The 27491-nt window shown below is 46.4% G+C and overlaps 1 protein-coding gene across 3 annotated transcripts in view; it reads left to right on the top strand.

Moving 5' to 3' along the window:
* The first annotated feature begins 397 nt into the window (after positions 1-397).
* The window catches only part of EPHA4 (EPH receptor A4), a 99302-nt gene continuing 72208 nt past the window's right edge, over positions 398-27491 (top strand). For 2 of the 3 annotated variants that reach the window (XM_048062958.2, XM_067002013.1), the window contains exons 1-3: positions 399-557; positions 707-774; positions 4568-5231. In XM_048062958.2, coding sequence (XP_047918915.1) covers positions 467-557; positions 707-774; positions 4568-5231 — 823 coding nt within the window. In that variant the 5' untranslated portion in view covers positions 399-466. Of the gene's footprint in view, positions 558-706; positions 775-4567; positions 5232-6297; positions 26283-27491 lie in introns of those variants that run through there. The other variant, XM_048062963.2, reaches the window with a different exon arrangement.

Genomic DNA, 27491 nt, shown 5'->3' on the forward strand with positions numbered 1-27491 from the left:
GCAGCTGATTTACTTTGTGTTTATTTTACGTGAAAAATTCTAACCCGTTAAAATCGCATCGATACACCCGAGATATTCCAACGGGTTCCAAACATCTCGAGCTTTACGGCAGGTGACTTCCCTGGCACGGCGACCAGAACAACCTGGCCCCGAAACGGGACTTCTCGGCGCTCCGCAGCGCTCCGCGGCCGTGACAGGGGGCGGGCCGGGACGCCCCCCACAAGATGGCGGGCGGGCGGCGCGGCCCGGCAGGTGGCGCTGCTGCCAAGCGCTGGGTCCGGGCGGGGCGGGGCGGGGCCGGGCCGCTCCCGGGGCGGGGGGCGGGGCGAGCGGCGCGGGGCGGGCGGCGATTGGCTGCGGGGCGTGACGGGCGGGCGCTGCCCCGCCCCCCGGGCCATGCCGTGCCTATGCCCGCCGCGCGGCCCGCGGGCGGCGATTCCGCTGGGAGGGAGCGGGCGGCGGCGGCATGGCGGGGCTCCGGGTCTGCGCCCTGCTCCCGCTGCTCGTCGGCGTCTGCGGCGCCGTCACCGGCTCCCGGGTGTACCCCGCCAACGAAGGTGAGGCGGCGGGGCCCCGCTTTGCCGGCGGGAAAGTTTGGGGGCGCGGTTCGGGGTCCCGCAGCGTGGTTTCGGGGTCGCGCGGGTTGCTCCGGGGTCCGCGGGCGGCCGGGACTGACCGTGTTGTGTTTGTGCCTCCCTCTCCGCAGTTACCCTGCTGGACTCGCGCTCGGTGCAGGGCGAGCTGGGCTGGATAGCGAGCCCCCTGGAAGGAGGGGTAAGTCCCGCGGGGTACGCGGGGGGTCGGGGGGCGCCCCGGTGGGCGGCGGTCGGGTTCCTTCTTCCCCGGGCGCCCCAGGGAATCGCCCCTCGTTGGGGAAGCTCCGCGCTGCCCCGGAGGGCTCTGTCAAGAGCCGGAGGGGCGGAGGAGGGGGTTTGGGGTTAGCAGAGCGGCTCAGGCACGGGTGTAGGTGCCGGCCCGGACCGAGACGCCGGCGGGAACGCCGTCCGTCCTGCGCTCATCGCACCCCCGGGCCGGGCTGCGTCCAGCCGGGGCGGCGGGACCGGTGGCCGCGGGGCTCGCGGCCGGCCGCGCAGGTGTCGCGCCTGGGGCTGCCGGCAGCCCGCGTTGCCCCGTCCCGACGGACAGACCCAAGCGCCCGGAGCTCGGCGGTGCGGCGCTGGGGTCTCCTGTTACGGACTTCAGCGAGGAGGTGATTCGTGTGAGAGGCTGCTCGAATTCGCCGCTCGGTTGCGATGGGATGCCGATAAGGCTCGTGCATAGGTGGCTGGGGCTCGGAGCGGCTTTGAGGGAGCTGCAGACGAGGCGGCTCTGCTAATTTCGCCCCGCGTCAGTGTCGGGGCACCTCGCTGCCCTGTGCCCCGTCCCGCAGGGTGCCTCCGTGCGAGACTCCTGGGAGCACCGGGCTTGGACGGAGCTGGGGGGGCCCGGGGGAGCCTGCACTGCCTGGGCTCTCCTGAGGCTTCTTAATAAGCAATTAGGAAGGCTCGCTCTGCCTTAAAGTGAATGATTTAAGAAAAATGCCAGCAAAGCACCCCAAACGGTAATTTAAAAACAAAAAAACCCACCCAACCAAGTAACAAAAAGTCAAATCCTTTTAATATTAAATGAATAAAGCAGCTTAGTATGCTCAAGGGAAAGTAACTAAGTGAAGCTGATTGAAAAATAAGTGCTGAGAGATCGGGACCCGTGCACAGCAAAGCACTGGGTTCTTCAGGAAACCTGCAAATTTAGTTTTGTGTGTGTGTGTTCCCACTTGTAATTAGATGGAGAGCTAAGGAAACAGCAGCGGGTGGAAGGAATCCGAGGTTGCGTTGGCTGGTGATGCATTATGCATAAGCTCTGAATAGCCACAACATGGGAGAAAGGGGGATTGTTCTGCTCCCCCATTGTTGTTCTGCATGAACTTGATACAGCCCTGGCTCGGCACGCCGCGCTGTCCCCAGACCTCGGCGTTTGGCAGGGGACTGGCAGGGCCGCTGCTGGCAGCAGGCGTTTGTCCTCGTCTTCGGACGGGGTGGGAAGGTGCAGCCCTGCCCGAAGGAGAGCATCCCTAATCCTGTGCCCCACAAAGGGCAGGCATGAGGACGGGCTCTGTCGTGAGGCTCTCCAAGGGATGCCCGTCCTATACGTCAAAACAGGACCCGGTGTATAAGTTTTATTAAGTCAGTAGCGAATAGATGACCGGGGACAGCTGTATATTATTAATAGCTGTTGGTTTCTCCCTTCCCCCCCCCCCCCCCCCCCCAATGTTTCCTCTGGAAGCTCTATGCAAGCTGGAGAAGGAAATGTGTGCTCTTCTTGTGGACGTGACTCGTTTCACTAAACTACATACGTGTGTTCTATTTTTAAGCCAGTAGTGAAAAATTTAAGAGTACATGGTCTGTCTCTGAGATGCAGTGCTTGGAAAGCATTTGCTTTGACTTCATATGCTGCAGATTTATTTCAAGCAGCAGCAATGAACTCTTTTCTTTATCTTCCTGGGAAGGCTCTGTCCTTCGGAGCCAGTTTTTCTTGAGCTGTGTGCACCTTTTTGTCTCTTACAAAAGATATTTTTCTAGATCTATATATACCAGGCGGTTCCTGCGGTGTGAGGGTTGTGTGAATAAGAAGGGCTACAGATAAACGTAGTCATTTAGCAGTGACTAACTGTAATCAAATACACAGGAGCCCTGGAGGAATTAGTGAATTGCATTATAAATATAATTAATGATTTACTCTTGCATTTCACAGTTGAAAAGCAGGTTTTGTGCCCAGAATGTTTTACTCTGCATCATTAAACCGTGGGAAGAGTTGAATTATAAAAGTTAACTTTTTGTTTCAAGCTGAAATTACAGCTCTGACCACATACTTAGTTACAAATCATTTGCAGTGGCTGGAAATTTTGGGGCTGTGGTCATATTTAGCTCTGGCAGGACGATGCGCTCGGGTTTGGTTTGTGTATGTGTGCTCCTGAAATGAGAAACGCTTCTGCTGGGAGTTGGGCGTGTTGAGAACCCGATCCCAGACTTGCTGAATTTAGTTGTAGCCTGCCCATTGACCTCAGCGGTCTCTATTGAACCCTAGAGCGGCATCCTCCATTGTCTGAACGTAGCAAAGGAAATCCCATCAACAAGTATTGTTTCCCTCTGCTTCTTCCTTTCTCTTGTACCACACACAACACAGGTAGCGTGGACAGCCTGAAGACAGGCGGAATGGCAGGTGATGGATCATCAGGACAGTGCTGTAACAGTGAGCTCCGCTGTGGCAGCTGTAAATTAAACAGCTCTGTCCTCTTACTACAATGTGTTGCACTTTACATTGATAGATGACTTTTTAAGATTTGTTTTTTCCTTTTTCTGTGAAGAGGAGTGACACGCTGAGTATTGAGTCCCCCCCGCTTTTGCTTTAATTTGCAGTTATCTCGAGGCAGTAAATAAAATATTGTTCTCTCTGCTCCTAGTGACTCATGGTGCTAACTACTGTCATCCTATAAACGGATTCAGCTAAGCTGGAATCTTTTTAAGTAAAAATCACTTGTATAAGAGCAGTCCTTGCGAGAAGAATGCAGGATATTATACAAGAAGCCCCTTAATATTAAGAAGGCTTCTGTTTATCAAAGTCACGGCTTCAGTAGTTCTGAAAGGCACTTCTGGGAAGACTCTCCAAAGTTACTGCTGTTTTTTTCAAGGATAATTTTTATATGCTTTATTGTATAGCTTGCAAACCCAGGCAGTATGTAGTCATTCTCCAATACACTTTTAAAAAAAAAAATATTCTTTTTTTAATACCGAAGCACTGTGGGGGTTTTGCTGGAAAGCTCTGTCTCTCTTGCTAATGCCCCCACTGCCTCCTTTCTTCTCACCCCAGGAAAGCACTGTAGTAAACTTTGCTTGATAATACTAAATACAAATAAAAATAATTTAAAAAAATCAAAGCTTTTGTTTTTGTTTTCTTTCCCTTTATAAGTTCCTCATCCTGAAATGCTGATTTAGGGCCAGATGTCTTGTTTGCATACCTTCCTTGGATTGCTGTATTTTTGCTGTGAGTTTCCTGTTAGTTTCACACTTCTGAAGAAGGTGCCTGAACTTGATTGAGGGGTGCAAGAGTTCGAAAGCATGCTGCTATCCTTGAACCTTCTGGTTTATTTTAAGGATATAAATTTGATGGTATTTCCTGAGACTTCTTGAGGACAAAGGTGTATAGTACTCCTTCTTTTCGCACCTTGCCAATAATAAGCAGCTTTGTTTGGATAGCAGTGCTATGGCAGCGTGCTCGTAGAGCAGTGGTGTGGTCTCCTTGCCCATCCTTCCACCCACAAGTGCCACCCAGGCCAAGGACCTGGTTCTTCAGAGAGCTGCTCTGCCCAGCTCCACAGCGGAGGCTGCTCCGTCTGCGTGCCTGGGATGTTGCTAGCCCAGCTTTGGAAGCTTTCAGAACTAATAAGGGGTGGCTTAACAGCTTAAGGTCCGTGGTAGTGATGCCAGAAATGTGGACGTTAATTTTGCTGTGAAGCTCTGTTACTCCATTTAATCCTGATGTATTTTTCTTCTCCTTTCCCTCTTCGCAGTGGGAGGAAGTGAGCATTATGGATGAGAAAAACACTCCGATCCGCACCTATCAAGTCTGCAATGTGATGGAGCCCAGTCAGAATAATTGGTTACGAACTGATTGGATTCCCCGTGAGGGGGCTCAGAGGGTATATATCGAAATCAAGTTCACGCTGAGAGACTGCAACAGCCTGCCAGGTGTCATGGGAACTTGCAAAGAGACTTTCAACCTCTATTACTATGAATCAAACAACGATAAGGAGCGTTTTATTCGAGAGAGCCAGTTTGCCAAGATCGACACTATCGCCGCTGATGAGAGCTTCACCCAGGTGGACATTGGTGACAGGATCATGAAGCTGAATACAGAGATTCGGGACGTGGGACCTCTCAGCAAGAAAGGGTTTTACTTGGCTTTTCAGGACGTCGGAGCCTGCATTGCTTTGGTGTCCGTTCGTGTTTTCTACAAGAAGTGCCCGTTGACAGTTCGAAACCTGGCACAGTTTCCAGACACCATTACCGGGGCTGATACATCCTCTCTGGTGGAGGTTCGCGGCTCCTGTGTCAACAACTCGGAAGAGAAGGATGTGCCAAAAATGTACTGCGGGGCAGATGGTGAATGGCTGGTGCCCATTGGCAACTGTCTGTGTAATGCTGGCTATGAAGAGCGTAACGGCGAATGCCAAGGTAAGATGAGCCATATTGTCCTTTTCATTAGGGCTTAGTAGAATGCATAATTGAATCGGAGATGAGAGTAAATGGAATAAAGCCAGTAATTAGCAGCCCCTATGGGATGCACTGGGACAGAGGGGTTTAATGAAGAAGTCCAGTAGCTCCAGGTGGCAAGGCTAAGAATCATACAGTGCAAGGCAAATGATGCTGCCGTAATAGGCAGAAGGCAAAATGCACTTTCTAGCAGGCACCTCAATTTGAATTGGCTCACAGCAGTCACCAAAATGTGAATGACTGCAAAAACAGCTCAGCTGAGCTGCCATCCTTTAAAGAGAGAACTCTTAAGTTTTATCTGGAGTGAGCTTTGTTAAGCACAGGAAATTCTGACAAAGTTTCCCTTGGATAATGCAGTGGGGTGAGAACAGAGTCGGGATGGGGGAGTGGAACAGGAGTTTTAGCTGGATTACTTTCCCTCTTTAGGAAGGGGAAGTCTTTGGTGTTTTACTTGTTGCAAATTTTTGAGTGCTAAATAACCTTTTGATATTTGACACCGCTGCCTTTGTTAAATATTTTAATTTCTCAGAGGGTCTCCATTGTTAGCTTAATAATAGAGGTGCTAGGATACTCTTAAAAATGCAAAAAGTCCCCCTCCCTCCCCCTATCCTGTGCCCTGCTGAATTAGGGATTAAAGTTTATAGAAAACACAGATTATCCTAAAAAAGAAGGGGAGGCAGAACAACACCTTAAAACCTATGTTCTAATCACTTCCCCTTCCTGGAAAAATAAATAGTAGAAGGTTAAGGTAGGAGAGAAGAGTTTATAAATAAAATATCTTTGGCCTCAGCTTCTAAACTCTTGCTTGTGTAAGCATAAATTAATATCAAACTGGAATGGCTTCTTGCACAGTTCAGTGGCCTTAACTTTCCTGGGTACTGAATTGAAGGTACTCAGCTCCTTAATGGATTTGAACCTGTTTTTTGTTGTTGTTGCTTGTTTTTTTGTTTGTTTTTTGATAAAGGTGTTTTGGATCCCAGTGTACCAAATGTATTGGCTTCACATCCTCTTGGTGCATTTTTCGCAGGTCATTGACACAGAAAGTGATAGCAAAGCAAGCAACTGACTGCCTTTGTGCTAGACTCCCAAGAGAACAGAGCCTTTTGAATGTTCTGCTTAATTTCTTTTAAATGATAATTTACAGTCAATATGGAGTTCCCTATTACACGTTAAAATTAAGCTTTGGCAGGAAAAAAGCACCAAGTATAAACCTCAGCCTTCATTTGAGCAGGATTGCCATGGGCTGTATGTAGTGAGAGCTGAAAAATGAGCAGCGCGATGAGGGGGCATCCTGTTTGGCTTAAATTACTACCTATGGAGTCCTGCGAGACAGAAGCTTGAAAAGAAAAGCTGCGTACGATGAAAGATGCAAATCCGCGGACGTGGTACTGAATGGGTGCTGCTGAGGAGAGCCATGGGTGGCTGAGGAGGTGTTGTTATCCTCAAATAGATCCGTAACTTCCAGCAAAGCTTCTCCACACATTTACAGCCTGGGAAATGAGAGGAGGAAGTGAACGGGGGGATGCGTTTTAGTTTATTGCTTGGAAATTGTCCTGCCTTCTCCTGAAGGCCTGTTGGGTCAGCCCCGGTCACGCTGGTTGACACAGATCTAACGCTTCTCCTCTTCAGCGGCCCGGACGTGATGAGCTAATTGCACAGCAAGCGCTGCCGTGTTCAAGGGAAGGCACTCGGGGTTTGCTGGTGGGCAGAGGTGATAGTGGGCTGCTTTTTCACTTATTCTTTTCTGTCGTTGAACTGAGAAATGAATGTGTCAGGTCAGGTTACCTGCCGGCCCTTAGCTGCAGCCGGGAAGGCTGGGGCTCAGGAAGCCTGGCGGTCGGGTTCCCAGGCTGGAGGCAGATCAGGTGGCTTCGCTCCTAGAGCAGGGGAAGAAACTTTGTCTCTTGGATTCATTCGCCGGAGTGGAGCCGGCCTGTGCCAGCTCTTCTCAGAGGATTCGAGCCAGCAAGTAATTGGAAAGCGCTAAGCCCATTTCATCAGTGGTTACTTGCGGTTTCCTTTTCCTAACATCTGCCGTTCTCCAGCCAGAACGGCTCACCGGGAAGCTCCTCGAGCTCCTGAAGCCGAGCAGAACCGTGCGGCTTGCTCGGGCCTCCAGCGAGGCGGTGACGGCGGGGCGGCCTCCGACACCGCGGGGTGAGCCTCCCCTCACCCTGCGCCCTGCCCTGCGTCACGGCGGAGCCGGTGTTCTGCTCTGCAGCCTGCTGGGGGGAAGCGAGGGGGAAGCGAGGAGGATTCCTGTGGATTTGGAGCATGGGCAGGGCGGAGGAAAGAGGCTGAGCCTGTGAAAGGCTGTAGAAGGGTGCCGGGCTGGGCCCGGGGCTGGCGAGCAGGTTCCACCCCAATTGTTTTTCAATAGGCTGACTGCGGCAGGATGAACACAAGGAAAGGTCAGAGGTTGTCCGTTCCCTCATCCATCTTCCCCTGTGATCCTCGGGGGGGAGTTAGGATTCATTAAGATCTTAAAAGTTTGACAAGAGCTTGGTGGGCAGGAGTGGTCGGGGCCGGAGGAGCAGGGGCTGTGCTCCCCCTGCTCCCCTGGGACCAGCCTCCAGCTGCGCAGCCCCGCAGGCCGCGGGTGGACTCGTTCCACCCTCTGAGTGCTGTGTAAGGAGTGCTGTCCCTGGAGCTGCTTTTGCTTAATTTCTGCTGTGTGTAGGAGAAAAATAATGGGAAGCACTTCACTTCTAAAGTGGCTCCTGTAGTGGGCATTAATGACTCTCTGACCTTGGCGAGGATTTATTTAAAATAAAAAATAATTGTGTGGTATGGAGGTGTTTGATTACACAAAGCCTGTCCTTCATTCAAACAGCTGCTGTTTTTTTTTTCCAGCAGACTTTGATCATCTTACTGAACATCCATGTATCTACATCTATAAGCACGCGCATATATATATGTGCGCAGGAAGGGAAAGAAGCAAAGTATTTAATTCATGTTTATTTGAGAAACTTCACAGGTGTAACAAGGATGGTTCCGTAACATTGTCTCGATAAGTAAAAATGCTAGATGAGCACTGATTCTTTTCTTACAGCTGCATTTGTAGCTGTGAACTCAGTGCAAAAAGAGAGCTTCCTATTGTTCTCTTTTTTTCCCTGTATTTTTTTCCCCAAAATTCTCGTGCTAATGGCTGTCCATTCAGGAGAGCGAAAATGTGGAATAGTGTTGATGGAATGAGAAACTATCCTGACTGGTGACACATCTCAAGGCTAAGGTAATTAGTGCTTTAGGGTAAAGTTGAGACATGAAGTTATTCTAAAATTTGCTTGTATGTATCATTGTTATGCAGATTGTTTTGTTACACATTAATATATTGTGGTTTGCATTTAGTTATGATTTCCTCATGATAAACTGCATATCTTTTTATCTCAAACAGTGAAGGGGGAAACAAGCAGGAAGGGAGAAAAGACAGATTAAAGAAGCAATAGACTGTAGCCATCTGTGATGATTTTGATGCTGTGAAATTACAAATCTCAATTTTAGAGCTGCCATTTAGTATAAATATGTGAGACAGTTGAGATTTTTACTGTGATATTGTAAAGGTTATGAGAGCCAACAGCTTTGTCTTCATCTACACTTGCTTTTTTGAGTTGTGAATTGGCCAATTGGCAGAAAATCCAGTGTCATTTAAAATATGGCTCAATCCCGTTCTCATATCGCTGCTGTTTTTAGAATTTTCCTTCTAACTTTGATAAAAGCATCCCTAAGAAGTAATAATTTGAATGATAAGGTTCTTTTTATCTCAGAGGCTTTGAAGAGTGACTGTGATCATTGAGAGCAGCAGTTCAGTTTATATCAGAAGACTACGGTCTAATTATATTCTTTTCTGTGATAAGATTTTTGGATGGTGGGTTTTGTCAGGGTGGGGAAGTGAAGCAATTTGTGTGTGCTTTCCCATTTTAGTCATAGACAACTTTTTTTGTCAGAATAACACTGATGAACAGTCTGGCTGCACAAAAGGGTAATCAGAAGGGTGACTAAGACTGTACTGATTTGAGATTCCAGAAAGATTTTTTTTTTGGGCTGATTATTTTTGGCAGGGGGGAAAAAATGCACAGACTCAACATGTTAAGCTTAAATGGAGCTGAGAAGAAGGAAGCTACCAGGAGGGGCATGGGAGCAATACTGAAACACAGTCTGTCTGAAACAAATTTAGCTGGTGCTTATCTCTTCAAGAAGTGATTTGGTTATATTATGTTCTGGTGGAGCTCAACAGATCTTCCAAGAGTTGCTCCCTCAGTGATTTATTTTATTTTATTTTTTTACCAACTAGGGTATTTTATGATCCTTCATTTAAATGTCCTGCAGGTTCTTTAATGCTTTTATTCCTCGCCGGCCCCTTCAGAAGTCAAGCCACTGTTGTTATCAAGCAATTGTTCCTTTATATGTTCCTTGGAGAAAAGCTCATACTTCTTAGCTCTGAATTGCTGACAAAATTGCTGCTGCTACATAGGAGAGCAACACCTGCTCATTATTCTGCACGTTTTTAGTAAAGAGGCAGCTCAGTCCTCACTACTGAAGACAGATGAGCTGTTGTAGTATGAATTTCGTGGTAGTTCTGGGTAGTCCTTGATGAGGCTTATGACAATGTTTCTTTTGGCTGTTGTTGGTTGTTTTTTTTTAAATCCAGCAACTTTCCAGACAACTTGTCTTGTGTGTGATGACTTCAGGATTTAGATCTTGGCTATGTAAGGGTTATTATCTGTCTAATAACATGCTCCACTGAGCTTGGTCTTTATTGCATTTGTGAGAAATGATTAAAGAAATGCTCAGCAGTACACTTCAGTCTTTGGAGGCTTCATCAAAAAGCCCCCCAAACTTGTGAGATGAGTATCTTATCAGGTTTCATTCCATTATGCCATATCCTTTTGATATGTTTTGGGGAGCAGGTGAGGTCACCCAGTTTTGTGAATCAGAGACAATTAACACTCCCACGACTAAATGGACACTTTATGAATATTCAGAGCCTGTTTCACCTCCCTGGGAAGCAAACACTTTGGTTCCCTTCTTTTTCCTCCGGCTGGAGACTGAGGAAGTTCTCCCTGTGAAGGGGGATTGGCAGCTGTCAGGCCACTTCATCTTTTGCATGCAAGCAAACTCCTCATTTACATCTTTTGTATACACCCTTATGCAAAGTAGCACACCCATTTCCCCATTTCACAAAGGAGATAAGAGCTTCCTTTGGAAACGCCAGCCAAAATCTCCTTCTGTTTATGCGAAGCTCAAAGATCTGGATTTTATGCAAATGGCATTCCGTTTTGATTTAAATTCTTTGTTTAAGAGATAGTGTAATATTTGCACAGCGTGCTCCTTGTGTCCCGGGTCTCCTCCCGACTATGACTGATTGTCGCTCTTCCCCCAGTCTCTGCAGCCCGCTTCCAGCCGGCGTGTGGGAAAGTGCCGTGCTCCAGCGCCCTGGGCTTGTTTGGGAAACGATTGCTGGAGGTGCTGGCAGCGCTGTCTGTCATGGCTGGTGGGGCCGCGGGCTCCTGGCTGTGGTCCCCTCTAGCTGCTTGCAGGGAACCACAGGGCCCTTCTGTAGCTACAGCCTCAGCCGGGGGAATGACCCACATCAGGCGGCGGCATCCCTCCTGCCCCAGAAGTGTGCACAAACACACATAACGCCCCAAAAACATTACGCTTCATGGTCTTTTCGGTGCCTTGGATCGAGGCTCGGCTCAGCCCTGGTGCGGTGCTGTTCACGTGGCTGGCCTGGCTGCAGGAGCGGGCTTGGCCCGTGGTGGTAGTCTGGTGCACAGGGGACGAGGCGGCTGGTAGCACTCGGGTAAACATGCACAAAGGAAACTGCTGTCTTTATTTATCGCACAAAAATAATCTGTGAGAAAAGTTCTGCTTTCCTAAGCCTCATGATTACACAAGAACCCATGTTTTGTTTTATTTTTGGTTTTAGTGGCTTTCTGTTCTTTTTAACTTTTCTTTATTTCAACTTTACTGAAAATTGCCTTTGGCTTGAAATAAAGCTGAGGCTCATTAAATGCTCCCAAAACACAGGCTTGTTCAGAACGGATTTGTTGAAAGGTTTATTGATATAAGCTAGAACACATGCTGCATGAATGTACTGTATTTCTTTAAAGTCCTAGTTTTCATTTTGTGTCTTTATAAATCAGTGGTATGAAATTAGGACCCTGATTGTGTTGGGGCTATGTCCTATAACAAACCAAAGGGAAAAAGAAGGTTTGGGGGTGGTGGTGGTGTTCTTTCTTTCCTTTTTTTTTTTGATGTCCAATTAGTGTTTAACTTGAAGGTAATTTCACAGGGGTAGTAAAGTGCGCAGTGTGAAACCTGGTGGCATAATTAAATGGAGGAAAGGCTCTTTAAAACAACAAAGGAACGTGCAAAAACTTTGGTTTTGCCCTAATAGTCACCCAGAAGGGGAGACCATGCTGTTTAAAGTACAATATGGATGGGCTATTAAGTTTTTTTTAAAAAAAAAAGCCAGACTGTACAGTTGTTATTTGCTTTAGTTCCATTAGTCTGGTCTGTTTTTGCTTTTGTATTTTTGGGGGTGGGTTTAAATCTCAGTGGGTGTATGTAGACCAACTTAATTTCACAGATCTGTGTAGCGGAGGGGGTGTATTTACTGGAGTCCTGCTGCAGGAGGGCACATGTTGCAGAGGTCGTGCTTTCAGCAGGCTGGGCAGGGGTGGCACTCCTGGGGAGGAGGAAGAGGATGATAATGACTGATGGTCTCCTGCTGGAGGATGGAGGGAGGAAGGTGAGGTGCCTTCCTCAGAGGCACACGGGATGGCTGTGGCTGAGGCAAGGCCAGAGGGAAGCCTGTCTGGTTCTGCCTAGATACAAGAAAGCTTTTTTTTTTTTTAATGTCTTTCCCCCCCCCCCCTCCTCACTCATCAAAAGGATTTGGTCACCTTCTCCTCATAAGTTGCCAGTCTTGCATGCTGGAACTCCTTAAAATGCTGTTTAAATAAGGCAATTGATAACTATCATTTCTCCTTGTATATGTGGATACTTTGTACAGCCACAGTTCAAAGCTGCAGTACAGTGTCTTAATTACCCAGATAATCCTGTTTGCTTGTATTTTTAAACTATGAAGCGCTGGGTAATTATTCAATTCTTAATAGAAGGCAAATGGCAATGTAAACAATAATTAGGATGTTAGACTAATGCGCTTCAAAGCAAATTGGATTTTTTTTTCATACCGTTCAGCATGAAGTCCCATAAAGCTAACAATTTAGTGGCAAGGAAACAAGTTCCATTTTGTTCATATTTTATGGCATTATCTCTCCGCGCTGCGTTCCTGTGAGTAACTGTCTGCGCCAGCATCGGGCCGGCCTCCTGCCGCTCCATGCGGGCCCTGTGGGCCGAGGCCCGGCATCCCGGCCACTCGCCGAGCTCCCTGCTTGGACCCAAAGTCAAGCTGGAGCTTTTTGAGCTTTGAAGGCAGGATCGTGTGCCATGGGTAGAGCTACAGCCTCTTGTCTCCAGCTTGGAGGGCTCTCCTAGTTGTCACAGCTTGTCTTCGGTTTTACTCGGAGAGTAATGCAGGCTGCAAATGCTGACAGAAAATACTTGATTACTTGAATACTTGTCTGTAAATCTTGTGGAAGGAACATATCTTGCTTGGTACATCCACAGACAGCCAATTAAATCCTGTTGTATCCACACCTGGCACTGCATGTAGCTAGTGATCGAAGCCTGTGTGATGGTGGCAGAGGCCTCAGTCAATACTGCTGCTGCTTTCCTGAATATTTCCCTTAATACTTTAATAATGCCCCTGTCATGCAGAGGGCTTTGTCTGGCCTCTGCTGTGCCTCCTCGTTGCTCCGAATGGCTTCAACAATCAGCATTATTTTCTTCATTATCGACATTAAGAGAGGCCAAAACGTTCTTCAGCACTGATGCTGGAGGAATTGAATTAGAGAAACTTAATTTTTCAGTAGACTTCATTTTTATTCTGAGAAGTGAGCGTGTGGGGGGGAAATCAGTGGAGTACTTGAAGAGGTTTTAGTTGCATTTTTTTTGATACTAATGCAGGCTATCTTTATAATAGTGTTTACTTAAAGGGTGTGGATTTCTTTATTTTAAGTCCCAGAGGCCTCTTGCCAGGCCACATTGTAATAGCATTAATTAACGAGTCTGTCTTTCCGTACATAAAACATCTCTGTCTGGGGAGCTGAGGAGCACTGTCAACCAAGGCTTCTGTGAACTTGGTGCTTGAATTCATTTGTTTTTGGGTTTAAGTGTTTTCTGTAGTTGAAAAAGACATCGCTGCTTTGAAAACAGTTTCCTTTTGAAGCTCCTGGCCCGGCAGCACCTGGAGCAGCCGGTAGGCACGGCTGTGTGTTGAAAGGACTGGATCAATACCTTCCTCTCCAGCTCCTGGGCTGGGCAGCGCTGGTGGCTCTGGGCCCCTGCCCCAGCCTGTTTTGGGGCACCATCCAGCACAGGGACACCCAGCTGGGATGGCGTGAGCCGGTCCCTGGGCTCTTCTGAGGGTGGCCATTGGAAAATGGATCTGAAGAACTGACAGCTTCGGAAAAATCAATTTTATTTTTTTACCTTTTTTTCTCTTTTACTGCTCATGCAATTGTGGAGAGGATTAGAGGAGAAGGAAGGGAGGGCTAGGAGATCAATAGGAGGGCACAAGTTGCCTGAACTCCTCTTCAGATGTTGGAGTACTGCGTTTTGTTGTACTTAGCCAGAGCGTGTAGAAGATATCTTTTGGGCTTTTTCAAGAGACAAGTAAACAGAAATTAAGAAGGTGTGTGAGTAGTCCCTACTGTTTCAGAGAGATGCTTGGGGGCAGCGGCTGCTGGATAATTACAGCAGGAGGTGCTTAGATGCAACTGTGTTTGCTGACAAGCTGAAGAAGATGGTTCTGGCTTCCCCAGCCTGGTGTGTGTGCCTTAAACCCGCGCTGGTACCTGCTGGTAGCTGTGGGTCAGCTCCTCTGCCCCTGCCCTTGGCTCTCTGCTCCCCAAACTTGTGTGTGCTGACAAAAGCCTTTCCAAAGCTTTTGGGCATTGCCCCGAGACTGTGCCTTGGGTGCCCTCCTGCTGGCAGAGACAGACCCTCCTCGAGAGCTGTGGTAAGAGTCCAAGACTCCTCCTGTATCCAACGATGTTCAAGCAATGAACAAACGATTGCAGTGCCCCCAAATTGCACCTGAGCTGTTCTGAAGAGGAGACAATTTCTTGGGAGGCTTCCTGTGGTCTCGCGCAGCAGAGATGCTAGGAGATTAGCTAAACTCTGTTGTTGTTTCTTTTTAGTGGCTTTGGTATTTGCATTTTGCACACCTGCCAACCTCCTCTTAATCTCTGAAGTACCATAACACAGTTATTAGGTTGACACATTTTGTCCACTCGTAATTAGTTCTTGGATTTCCTCGTTTATTTTTGTGGTGATCAGAAGTGTCCAGGGTAGAGCTAACAAGACAGTTGAAATCAGGACAAGGTCCCTGTACACGCTCCACCTGCTCATTAATCAAGGATTTTGCAGTTAATGAGTACTTTCCAGGTAATATTTAATCTCAGAGTAGCAATAGTTACATTTAATGCAAAGTAACTTATTTTTTTTTGCAGTTTTCTACTGAAGTCATTCCCATGGCATGCTAGAAGCCATCTCCTGCGCTGATCCCAGATACCCACTCCTGTCATGCTGACTCAAATTTAGATGATTTCTGAAAATGCATGCCAGTTTAACTATTGGTTCCAGTACTGAAGGCTGGACACGACATTTTTGAGAGTGCTGGGTGAATGTGCGTACACATAGACATGGCTGATAAAGTACATTGTTCAGTAACGCTTTGAGGTTCAAAGGCCTGTCTAGGTAGGGGGAAAGTTGAAAGGAATCAACAAAGATGTGAAGGCAGCATGTATAACTTCAGGTGCGTCATTAATCACCTGTGAGAGTATTTCCATTCTTTTGGCTGAATCTGCCTGTGCGCAGAGGCTTTATCCATCTAGGTGATTCACCTTAAAGTTCGCAGTGCCTCTTTGAAGACGAGCGCTTGGTACCTGGTTTTAATGTACCCAGAATTAATGTACCCAGTGACCTTGAATTCAATGCACCTAATAGCTTGGGAAATTGAGCTCAAAGGGTTTTGGGTGCTATGAAAGCACCCATTCATAGTTATAGGGTGGATAAAGCACTTTCCTTTGTGAGAGAAAGGAGAACAAAATCCTGCATGTCACCTGCAGTGGAGCTCGGAGTGACAGCAGAAGGGACAGGAGCGTTGAGCAGGCAAGAGGCACTGACGGCTGGGAGCGGTGAGCAGCGCTGGCTCCCAGTGGAGGCTGAAGCAGGTGCACGGCAGGTCTGATCCAGCGCTGCAGGGCCACAACTGTGGGGACCTGCTCTTGTTTTAACATGATTGGTGCAGTCCCAGCAGCAGTATGTGGCCTTACTGAGCATCACGTCTCCTTCCTTCAAGGCTGCACTGGATCAGTGACTGTGCAGAGCTGGTCTTTTGGGTTCAGGATGAGCTGTAATTGGTGTATGGAAGTGTGAGGTAAGGTCCCCTCTCCATCTCGCCTGTTTTGTTGGAGTTTGGTTTGTTCTTCCATGCAGTCAGAGGAGCTCTGTAGCCCTGACTTGCACCGAGTTTTTAGCTGCTGCCTGCTCACTGTGGGTATGTTCAGGAGATGGAGCTCTGCCCACCATGTTGCTTTGCTTCTTCAAAGGTCACTATTAACTCCTTTCTTGTGGTTGTGCATTTAGCTAACCTTCTGCAGGGATCATGGTAATGTGACCTCTCTATATACCTGTATTAAAGTTTGAGTTAAAAATGCACTGTAGCAGAGCAAAGAACAGACATTTTTCCGTGGGATTGTTGAGCTCTTTGCTAATGCCAAATGGCTAAGTTAACTCTTGGGCAAACACTGCCTTTTATTTGACTTTGTAGTTTGCCCTTTGAAATACATATTTGTGTCAATCAGCAAGTCTCCCTTCCGGACTTCTGGTTGACCCTGCACAAAGAAATGTGACTGTGCAATTATTAAAGGTGAGGCCTTCGTTTTAACAAATGCTGAGTAATTGCTATTCAGTTGTCTCTGTGCCTCCGTCATAAATGACAGCAAACTGCCCTTCAGCCAGCTGAATAACAAGGAAGATAGGTGTTTGGAAGGAATAACTCTTCAGAAATTTGCAATATGTCATAAGTATTGTGTCATAGTAACTTGTGGGTAGGGCAAAGACAAAACTTGCCTGTCTCGGCTTAGAGTGTGAGAGCCTTACGTGGGCTTTAAAATGCAATTGGGTCAAATATTACACCTTCATCTCTTGGATGGATTGACTGGGGGTCATCAAAGTACAATGGAGGGCGGGCAGAATTTGCCCATTATAATACAATCTGAAGCAAACATGGGAATACCCTAGCACTCCTTACGATAAAAGAGGCAAAATCTTGCTATGCTCCCCTGCCGCAGCATTGGAGCATTAGCAGTTATTGGGGAGAAGAAAGCTTTAAATATTTCCCAGGAGTTTTTCTGCAGTCTGTAGACTTGGAGCTGGCTGGTGCTAGCACCTTGATGGATTCTGTACAGGGAAGTTGTCAGCTGCAGAGGTGAGGATATGGATAAGCTGTATGAAGCAAGCACTCAGAAAATCACACATCACAACCATGTTTGGAGAATATCCCCTTGTCCACTTATAGGTTTTTAGTCAAGATCCTTTGAAGAAACACAAGCTCGGTATAAAATTAATTTTGAAGTGTATGCACTCTGTAGACTTACTGCCAATATTGTCCAGTGTTGCTCTGACCTGCCTTTTCCTTCTGTGTTAGCTGTTAATTCCTGTATCCTTCTTTCAGCCTGTATGTGATTTCTCAAAAGAAACTGTTTAATGCCATGAATTCATCAGTCATGAGTCTTGCAAGTAGACCTTTGATAACAGATAAAATGCACATGATATGGGGTACCTAATTTTCTTTAAGGGACTACTTTCCTTTTTGCTACTCATAGTTTTTTCCGAAGGTAGTGAATTCTGATTTTCCTATTCACATCACCTAGAATGTTTTTGGCTTTATTCCAGGAGGAAATACTTGAAATACTAGGCGGTGTCTTTAACTAGTTCAGACCTTGATTCCTGGATACACGGGCAGAAAGGCCATGAGGGCTATGTTAGCACTTACTGTTCAGATCTCTTCAAGGAGTTGGAAGTTCATACTTGCTTAGAGCTGAAGAGATCTTGAAATGTCTCTCTTCTTTAAGCAGAGGTGTGTATGAATTGGCTATGAAGAGAGCTGGTAATGGGGCAGGAAATAATGGGCTTAAATTGCAAAAAAGAGCAGGTTAAGCTAGACCTGAGGGGAAAAAAAAATCATAATTGTAGAAGTTTGTATTGCCAATACAGGTTGCCCTGGGACATGGAGGGATCTCTACACTGGAGGATTTTCAGAACAAGACGGCTGAAATCTGGTGGCATGGTTTAGGTACATGTTCTCCTCCTGTGGGGCAGGAGAATAGACTAACTGGGGGGCTCACCTGACTTCTGCAGTAAATGCTCTTGGACAGCTGCTGTGGGATCACCATCTTCTTGTAGCTGACATGTAGCCCTCAAGCTCTGGCCTAGAAATAGAGACCTGGTCTCACTCCCTCATGGCTTCTTGCCTCCAAGAGAAGCTGTTTCCATCTGATGAGGTCTCTGGGCTCTGAGAGCTCAGTCCCCACACTTCAGTTTCCAAGTTTGCTAACGAGGTGGTTCCAGCTAACCAGGGCCTCGTCAGGCACCTGGCAGTGCCCACGCCTCCGTCATGTTGTTCAGACGTGGTGCCGTGTGCCTTGCTGTGTGAGGCTGTGCTGTGTTTTGGCTTAATTTCCCATTCCCTCCCACGCAGCTCAGGTATTTGGCAAATTTCTCTTGGCTTGTTGAAAGATGGCCTCCTGCGTGCAAATGGCGACCTTTTCTTTGCATCCAGGTTGGTTTTAATGGGTAGCACGAGCTCACTTACAAGCTGAATAAACAGGTACCTCCTAAGGAGATACTGACTGCTCAGGTGCAGTCCTATATCTGTTGGGGTATGGAGAAGGGCGTTAAAATTGTTTACGAGGTCAGAGCTATAGCGAGCTTTACACCACCTTTGAGTTACGATATCATTACCTGAGCTGTGGGAACCAAGAAATAAAACCTCTAACCGTGAAATATGAGGAGTGCTTATGACTTTGAAGTATAGAGAAGCAGAAAAATGCACACTACATTCTAGTGCGTTTTTTGTTCTCTTGCAGAGGGGTTGATTTTGTTTACTGGTGACACGTATAGAATAGATATGGCATTTGTTAATAGCATTTTTGCTAGAGAAATGCTCCTCTTACTAGTTCATTTCGTTTTGGGTCATGCCAGGAAAAATGTTCCTTTCTAACATGAATAAATTATTCAAGCTTATTTAAATAAACATGGCATTATTTATCTTCCTGGTACCTGCATTTGTGCAAGCTCAGTCCCTTGTTTTATTTTACCACGTTCTGCTTCCCATCCTTCACTTGAACAGTATTTCTGCCCTGTTGTAGAGGGCATTGTTATGTTTAAGCCAAATGAGAAGATGCATTAAAACATCGATCGAATGGAACATAGATCACAGAAGCAATATTAAGCTGATTATTCTCAAATAAACTGCTAGCTGTTCTTGTCTGTTTTTGTCAGGAAAGCCACTAGTAGTTTTTCAAAGACCAAAAGCAGTTGATACCTGTATGCTCTATAGTTAGCGATCTATCAAAACATATTTTGGCAGTTTTAATGTTGTCCTTTACAGGTACTTGTCTCATAAGTCCCTTTTGTGGAATTAGTTAACACTATTACAAAGTTAGGTATCTGCAGAGGGAGAAAGAATGTAAAAGCCGTCAACAGAGAAAAATGTGTAGGTGTAAAAACTGGAATGAATGTGGGGTATCCAGATAGAAAGAAGCATTGCAGACAGCAGGAGATGCAGCAAGGATTGTCCCAGATGAATCTGGGAGACAAGTGCCATGACAAAAACCAGTAAATCAGCATTTATCGATGTTAATGTTGAGTTTCTTCAGAAAATGGATTTTGTGGTCTTGCTGGTCTACTGTTATGTCAATAACTTGCATCAAAACTTCCTCGAGTCAGAACATCTGTTGTGGCCAATGGAAAGACTCCCCTTGACTTTAATGTGCTTTGGATCAATCCCAAAATGCAAATAGTTTTTCTCTCATCCTTTGAAGTCTTTAACATTTCATGGACTCCCTTATGTTATTGGTAATTTGCACCAGAGGTATTTTGCATGCAAATGAAATTTCAGCAGTAGCAACAACTGCATTTGTGAATATGCATGTAAGCACGCGCACACAAATATCAGTAAAGCAGATTTTACTTTTCAGCACACCAAACTTGAAATTTCTTTGTAGTAGTGGATTGTGCATAGTAACTAGAACTGCAATATAATGTATTGACAAATACATATAAAAGATTGCATAAAAGTGCCAAAATACTTTTTGATAAACCTGCATAGAACCAATTGACTTTCTTGGTAGCTTGTGCATGTTAATGCATGTTTTCTATATGAAAGTGGCATTTGTTGCTAACTTGTTACAGTACTGTGGATGTCATATGTTTAAATGCTATAATTGAACCTGAATTCACTACGGATTTATTTTCCAGATCAAAGAGTAACTTCAGTCTACAGCACTCATTTTGTTTGGTAGCATAAACTCATGAGCTTAGTGAAGTGCCAGAGAAAGATTATTCTTTTGAATTAAGTGAATTCTAGCAAATGATAGGGCTTTAGTTTTTAATGTGCTGGTAGTGTATTTTGTAGCTGGCAGATCATACTGATTTTACTATGAACATTTTAAAGTTTCTTAACTCATAAAGACTATTCTAGAGTTCTGAACAGGCTCAATGTGTTATTCGCAATACCAGAGCAATGATAGATGATGCATTTACAGTGACCCTGTTTACCTGACAGTAAAACCTCACTCTGTTCTGTGTAAATGTGAAGGGCTGAAGGTGCTTTGTGCTGAATGCTTCTCCCATTAGTGCTGCCTGAAAACCCCCAGACACCGTCGGGGACAGCATGTAGACCTCTCCAGTTTTCTCCTGCCCTGCCTGCTGCGATGTTCTTCCTTGCATAAGCCCTCCTTCTTTGCTTACCTGTTCGGTGTCTTACTAGCCCTCCTGCCCCAGCTCCCACATGCTGGTTAATATTGGTGGATCCTGCAGGCCACTTTTTCTGGGGACTCCTGAGGTGCCCCTCACCTCTGTGGCTGCCCCAGCCAGCCTGGGGCTGCAGGATGGGAAAGGGGAAAGCAATTTGGGTTTCTAATTGCCCGAAGACATTGCTAGAAACACCCTTCCAGAGAAAAACATCAGCAATGCAGAGTGTTGCGGGAAGGGATTGCAAGCGCTGTTGCGTGTTAGGGGTTCTCCATGTACGACATGAAACGTAAAGAATTAGTCACTGTTCTGTACCCGAGGCTGTTCTTGGGAGCTCTTGCTGGGAATCTCGTTCCTACAAGGAGGCAGTAGCAGGAAACGAGGGCTGGGGTCGGCAGGGGCACCTGCAGCAGCGCAGAAGGCCTGTCATGGCGGTGCCAGGCCTGGGCCTTGGCTGTGGGGCAGGCGCCAGGAGCGCAGCACTCACAGCCTGAAGTGTACGTGTGGGGGCCTGACTCCGTCAGCCGGGAGCCCTCGCCTGCCTGCAGGCGTATCTGCTTGTTTTCCTAAGAAAGGATTGTGTAAATAATGGAAAACTGAAAGGGGACTGTTGTAAACTGACGTATGATTGCTCAACTCTAAAAAACATTAAGTCACAAGAAGTATTTTTCTGCTATCAGCAGAAAGTCTTTAAAGGAAAGAAATGTCTTTCTGGTTCTTTGCATGTATTTTGCAGTGATTAAAAATTCCTTGTTGAGGAGGGAAGATGAGGTATGGCTGTGAACACATGAGGGGGTAACATTGCAAGCCCTGCATGTAGCTGCTGGCTGTGCTGGGGCAGTACCAGCTGAGCAAATTGTTACAGATAGCAAAGGTATTTGGCTGACACTGGTTTGGTCCAAAAATCCTGAAAGGCAGGGAGGGAGGGAGTAGGGCTAAGGACCAGATTTTGATAAGCACCAGATCTGGCAGCACTGTAAGACCCTGTGTCTACCACAGGGCTGTCCCCCACACGCAGCCCCGAGCGCCGCAGGGCCAGCACCTGCAGCCCCAAGGCTCACAGGCTGCCGCTGCCCTCAGCAAGTTTTCTGGTCTGAGAAGCCAGTGCAGATGAGCACAGACCAGGAGGAGCCTGAGGCCGCTTCCTTTAATGCCTGGAGCCTGGGGCTCCTTGAGCAGCCCCTGACTTCAGAGGTGCTGTGCTTCCTCCTGCTTGGCCCAGCTCTGCTTCCTCAGCTCGGGGTGCAGCCTCAGGGAGGGCAGGTTGGAGCGAAGGAGGGGTGCGCGGCCTCAGCTGCTCGCTTCAAACCCCAGCTCTGGAGGCTTTCTGATGCATGGGCTGCAACATTTGCTTAAACATCCTGCCTGCCTTCTCTGAAGGCAAGCGGTGCCCCAAATTACTGTGTAGCTTGGACTCTTTAATAGCATGAGTTTGAGGGCTAACTTTGATATGGGCTGCGTAAGTGATGAATAATAGCTGCTTCATTCCTGGCAGAGTCTTTGGTGACAGGTATTGACAGAGCATTTAGTTAATTTTTGAACTCTCTTCCTCCATCCAAAGTTAAAAGCTGATCTCAGGCGGTCAGTGACATCCAGCAGGTAAGCTAGATTGTTAAATCTCAACCTATCAGCTTGCTTTATGGTTCAGGAGCACTGCTCAAACCATACTGTGGCAACTAAGCATGCTTGAAATTCACCCTGCAAACGCCCCCATTATGTTCCTCCTTCACTGAGAGTTAGCAAATGGCCAGTCAATGCAGCGAGAGCCAGCGCCTTTCCAAATTAAAAACAAACCAAAACCCACATAAATGTGAGGCATTGCCCAATTAATATACCCTGTCTTGTCTAAGATCATGAAGAGCCTCTCTTGTGAGGGCCAAGGTTGTCTTTATAAAGAAGCATTATGAAGATGTCCTTAAACATGCATAGAATGTTTATTGATTATTTTAAACACCTGAAAAAGCCTTGCTTTTGTTATCTGGGAGATGAGGACAGATGTATTGTATTCTGGGAGATGAGGACAGATGTATTGTATTCAGACTTGCAACATCTTTGAAACTTTAAGTCTAGAAGTAGAAGTATTTTTCAAGTCTGAGTTGCATATAGCAAGGTGTAAGCAGTTATCACTTGCCAAGTGCAGAAAGGGGGACAGAGCAGGGGAGGGCTCTCCTCCCTAGTGATGAGACAGATTTAAAGTACAGAAATAGGAAGTTTACATGCTGTTCTGTCCCTCCCGGCCATGTATTTTCCTGTTGTATTTTATTTTTAAACCCACTGGAGAATATTTAGGCCGTCATTCCGTCTTTTTTTTTCTCGCTGCCAGGGAGGATGTGCATGGACTCGTAAATGAGAGTGACAGTGCCCACTTAATTGCCTTCAGACAGATTTCGATAATGCAGCACCTGCTGCACAGATCTTGCAGCACGCTCCTGATAGCTGGCCCCTAACCCATGCAGTGACATGTAGCACAGCCACTCTCCGATATAGTGCGTTGCACAAATCTGATTTCGTGTCAGTCTTCTCTGTGCACAGCCCTTGTGTCTGATTCTCCTGTCTTACAGCTTTTACATCAGTGAAACTCCATTAATTACGAGAATTTCAATTTGCTACTTAAATTTATGTTGGTGTCGATGTGGAGAGACTCAGACCGTATGTTATTAAGCTGGTTTTATGAGAGTAGTGATCAGGCTGTTGAGTCATTACATCCATTTTACATTTTGAATTTTAATTGGTTTATGGAGCTTGTTAATTTTTGTTTAGTTTGTTAGTAGCTTATAAATGATTATCTTCTCTATCAAAAAATGCTGCCAGTTCTTTCATCACTGCTTCTGCATGGTACGACATCTCTTACAAGTATTCAGGAAGGATTTTATTCTAGATAACTAGATACTGTAGCTTCAAAAATACCGTCAGTTTTGTTTTGGTTTGTTTTCTTCCCCCTGTTACTAGGAACAGATATAACACTCAAACAATGTGAGTAATGATCAAAACTTCTCAAACATCGGCTGATGTGGGAGATAAAACTACCCAGGTGACGAATTTATAAGCGCAAGCATATAAAGCCATATGAGAAGTCATTATGTCCACCTTTTAAAATCATTTGTTGAGAGGTGTTTTAAAGTTTGTTTAAAATATCCTTAGCGTAAAGCTCCTGGGAATACACAGCTACAGCGTGGTATGCAAGTGACTCTGCATGGGGTTTTCCATAGGCAGCTGTTCTGTGACCTTGCCCTACATGAGAAGTTTAAGACTTTCATTTCTGGATTACTCATTGCCCCCTCTGTATCACACGTTCACCTCAGCTTTCTAAAAATGCTGTGGCAAATCACATTGCACTAATGGAAAATGCTGTGGCCTAGAAAACAGCTTTTACTGCTGACAGAATGGGCTGACGAAGTCTGGGCTGGTAAGGTATGCTATTTTTGACTGTGAAAAGTGGCATATTCTAAAGGTTTGCTGAATGCGGTAATGTGATTTCATGTTCTTCTTTGTTAGTCATCGCTAGCTGCTGGTGATGGTAATGGATGTTGTTAATGTTAAACATTTAATCAGCTAAAGTATGTCTTGCTTTTCTTTCTCAGAATTTGAGAGGATTGTTATCAGTTCCGTATATTTTCTAAAAAGTCAAAAGCAGCACAGAGAAGGTGAACAGAGGTCTGCTAAATCCATTTGAGAAACCCATGAGTGCAAATGAGTGATTATGTGAAAAGAATTTGTGTTTTTTTCACCAGCTAAGGAGATGCCTGCAGTAACCATTGGCTTGTACTCTCTTTCTCCAACCTTGCTGTGACCATTTAATGAGGTCTGATTCAGACTAATTCCCACAATCTGTAGGTTTTATTCCCTGCTGAGGCTGGAATATTTGGATGTCTGCTCAGACATATATTTTTCTTCTTAATTAGCACATCTGATTTTTTTTTTTCCAAGGCCACAACCTCTGTCCCAATCCAGGCAGGTGAAATTTCACAAGCACTTTATCATTGCTCATACCTCAAGCATCCGGACACACCTTTCTAATTGTCATTTGTATCCGCCTGTCATTGCCTCTGGCATTTGCTGAGTTCACATTTCCATGTGATTTACTGCAAAACATATTGTTTAACAAGTCACTAACACACATTGACAGGGAAGTCCCCCTCAAGAAGCTGAAATAATGCTCGCCTTCATATATGCTTTCCTGAGAGAGATGGTAAAAAAATCAATCTGTTGGGATCGGTGCTTTAGACTCTGCACGTATGAAGAATTCTTGAGACTGGAAAACTCTGACCTTGAATCTGAGTGCTTTGAATTGCAAATGCTTTCTGTTGTCGGCTGCGCGTGTAAGGAGGTGGACGAGCTCGGAGGCAGCGCACCTAATCCCCGATTGCAGAATTCGGAGTGCAGTTGGCTCCTGAGTCAGCGTCAGCTCTGCCAGTGTTCGGTAACTATTAAAGTGGATGCTGAGGCTGCTCCTTTGCAGCAGTTCTGGGAACGCTCTTGGTGCAGCAGGCAGCTCTTCTGTCCTGTGTACTCTGCGTCCTTGGTCGGTGTCTGGGTGTCCTGTGCGTTACAGGGGTAGAAACTGTCCTGGGTCACCCTTGCCCATGGGACGGGGACATCATGAGCTGGTTTTTTAAGGCCAGGGATGAGCCCAGCGTGGCTGCTCCTATGTGGGAGCAACTTTCCCTGTTGCTTGAAGGCAATCTGGGGTAAGGTACTTCTAGTTTAGATGTGTCATTTCCTCTCCTTCAGTTATATGTTTAAACGTCATACCCTTCCGAAGCCCTAAAATGACTGCACTGAGGAAAAGGCGTGTTTGTGTATTTCTGAGTAATGTCACCAAGCATTCGCAATGTCAAAACCCACTTACTGTTGACAAAGGTGATTCATATGGGTCTTTCAAAAGATTGCTTATGTACCATGATGAGTTGGGCACAACTTAAAAAATAGCTCTCTTTAAGTGGCACATCTACAAAATGTAAGCAAATGCATAAAAGTAAAATATGGTGAAATATCCATCTCCCCCCTCCCCCAGCTAGTGGCTGATCTCATGCATTCGGAGCTCTGCCTGGCACAGTGCAAATTTACTGGCCCATTAGTGGCTGCTGTTTGACTGCACCTTCACAAAGGAAAAATACATCTAGGGAATAAACCTGACACATCAGACACGCCATAACCAATGCATTGCAGCCGCTGCTTTTCTTCACTCTGTGCTGCTCAACTGCCCCAATTTTTCATTGTGAACACATTTCTCGTTTTGGTTCTGTTAGAAAATCCCAAGTTTGCATGTTTGAGTGTATATCTCTTAACAAAAGAATGCAGGCAAGAAAAGGTTTGAAGTAATTGCAAATAATAAACAAGGAAAATTATTATACTGGTCTGAGCACTAGCATTCAAAAGTGCAGATTCTCCTGTGTTGTCCTGATGGGCTAAGGCAGATTTTGGTAATCTCATGATGCTGTGTTTGAAAATTCAAGCAAACGGCGGTCCTCAAAGGAGTTCTGCCTGGGGAAACTGAACAGATTGACAGTGACTAGCTGTTGGGGTCAGAGGCAAAGTGCAGGTCGCGCTGCTGTGGGGTGGGCACAGGGGAGAAGTCCCTGATGGCCATCGATGGCTGTGGGGCTCTTCTCGAGGACTGTTCATCGGACGTTGCACACATGAAGCCTGACAGTCACAGACGTACCAGGAAGGCAGCGAAGCTTTTCAGCGTGGTGCTCTCTAATTTGAGATGCTGACTAATAGCTGACAAAGGGAGAGAGAGAAAGGGGAACGTTTCTGCTCGGCTGAGGTTTGGAAGCAGAGGTTACTCGGTGTGATTTTGGGACCTAAAGGAAAGTGAGATGTGTGTGCTGATAAGAGACGGCCTTGGCCTTGCAGACCCGCATGTCTTTGTGGAGCAGGTGTGAGGTTCCCTTACTGACAGTACCTCGCTTTTAGACAATCCAAAATGCAGTTGGGATACTACTGATAGCACCCTGTGTTAACTGTTGAGGCAAAATTAAGTCTCGATATGGTATAGTGCATGAGATAAGTCGTGCTCATAAGAGCCGTGAGCTGATAGCGCTTATCGCAGCAGGAGGAGCGCGGGGCAATCGGCGAGGGTGTGAGTCACGCGCCGGTGCGCGAGGCTTCGCTGAGACTTGGGGCCAAATTCCTTTCCTAGGGTGAATTTTTGTGGCCTGGATTGAAGTCAGTGGTGCTTTTGGCCATTTCTAAATAGCTATTGCTTACCACAATTAATTTCTGTGTTTATTATCTTGCACTAATTTATGTATCATGTAGATATTTGAATAAATAGATCCATCATGTCAGCTATGAGGGCTTCTGAGCCAAAAATGTGATGTTATTGTCAGGCTTATTTGCCAATAGTTTTGTAGAAGATGCTTTTCCAGATTACAAGCAAAATTATGTTTGTTTTGCCACTTTCTCCTAATTAGCAGCCACATGACATCATGCAGGAATGGGAAAGGAAGCTTTTCTTTTACCCCATTGCCGGGTAGAGGACTGCTCACCCGGGGCCAGCTGTGTCCCAGCCCTGGGTTGTGCCCTTGGGGTCCTCCAGGGGCTTGGTGGTGCTCTGTGGTAGCTCCCCCAGGGAAACGAGAACTCTTCCCAGAGGGGAGAAACCTCCTGTTCTTCATCGCAGTAACCCAGATGCCTGAGGAGTCTTTGCTTCGGTGACTGGGTCAGCTACGGGCGCCTAACTGCAGCAGGAGCTACTCGCCGAGAAATGCTGTTGGCCTGCCTTGGTTTGTACGCTTCTGTAAACACCTGGACCGTGAGCTCCATCTCCCCTGGGAGCAGCAGACACTGCCACCGTGTAAGCTTACGGTCAGGTTGGATTTGTTCAGGCCTGGCAGGTTCCTACCCAAGGTGCTTCACCTGGGGTGAGCCCAGGGCCCCTGCCACCCGGCTCCTGGTTCTGCATTCCCCCTGGCTCTGGCGGCTGCTGGGCAAAGGCTGTGCTGGTAGAGAGGAGACCCATCGCAGCGATCATTGTTCATGTCAAACATCAGGTTCTGCAGTTTGTTTCCCTGAGATTTTGTTGAATTTCATTTACTTATATGCCTTATACAAAATGAAGCTTCTCTCATCCCAGAACTCTTGAAGAAAAGCTTGGCTTAAAGT

The sequence above is a fragment of the Anser cygnoides genome, chromosome 9 (genome assembly GCF_040182565.1).
Source record: "Anser cygnoides isolate HZ-2024a breed goose chromosome 9, Taihu_goose_T2T_genome, whole genome shotgun sequence".
NCBI classification, from domain to species: domain Eukaryota; kingdom Metazoa; phylum Chordata; class Aves; order Anseriformes; family Anatidae; genus Anser; species Anser cygnoides.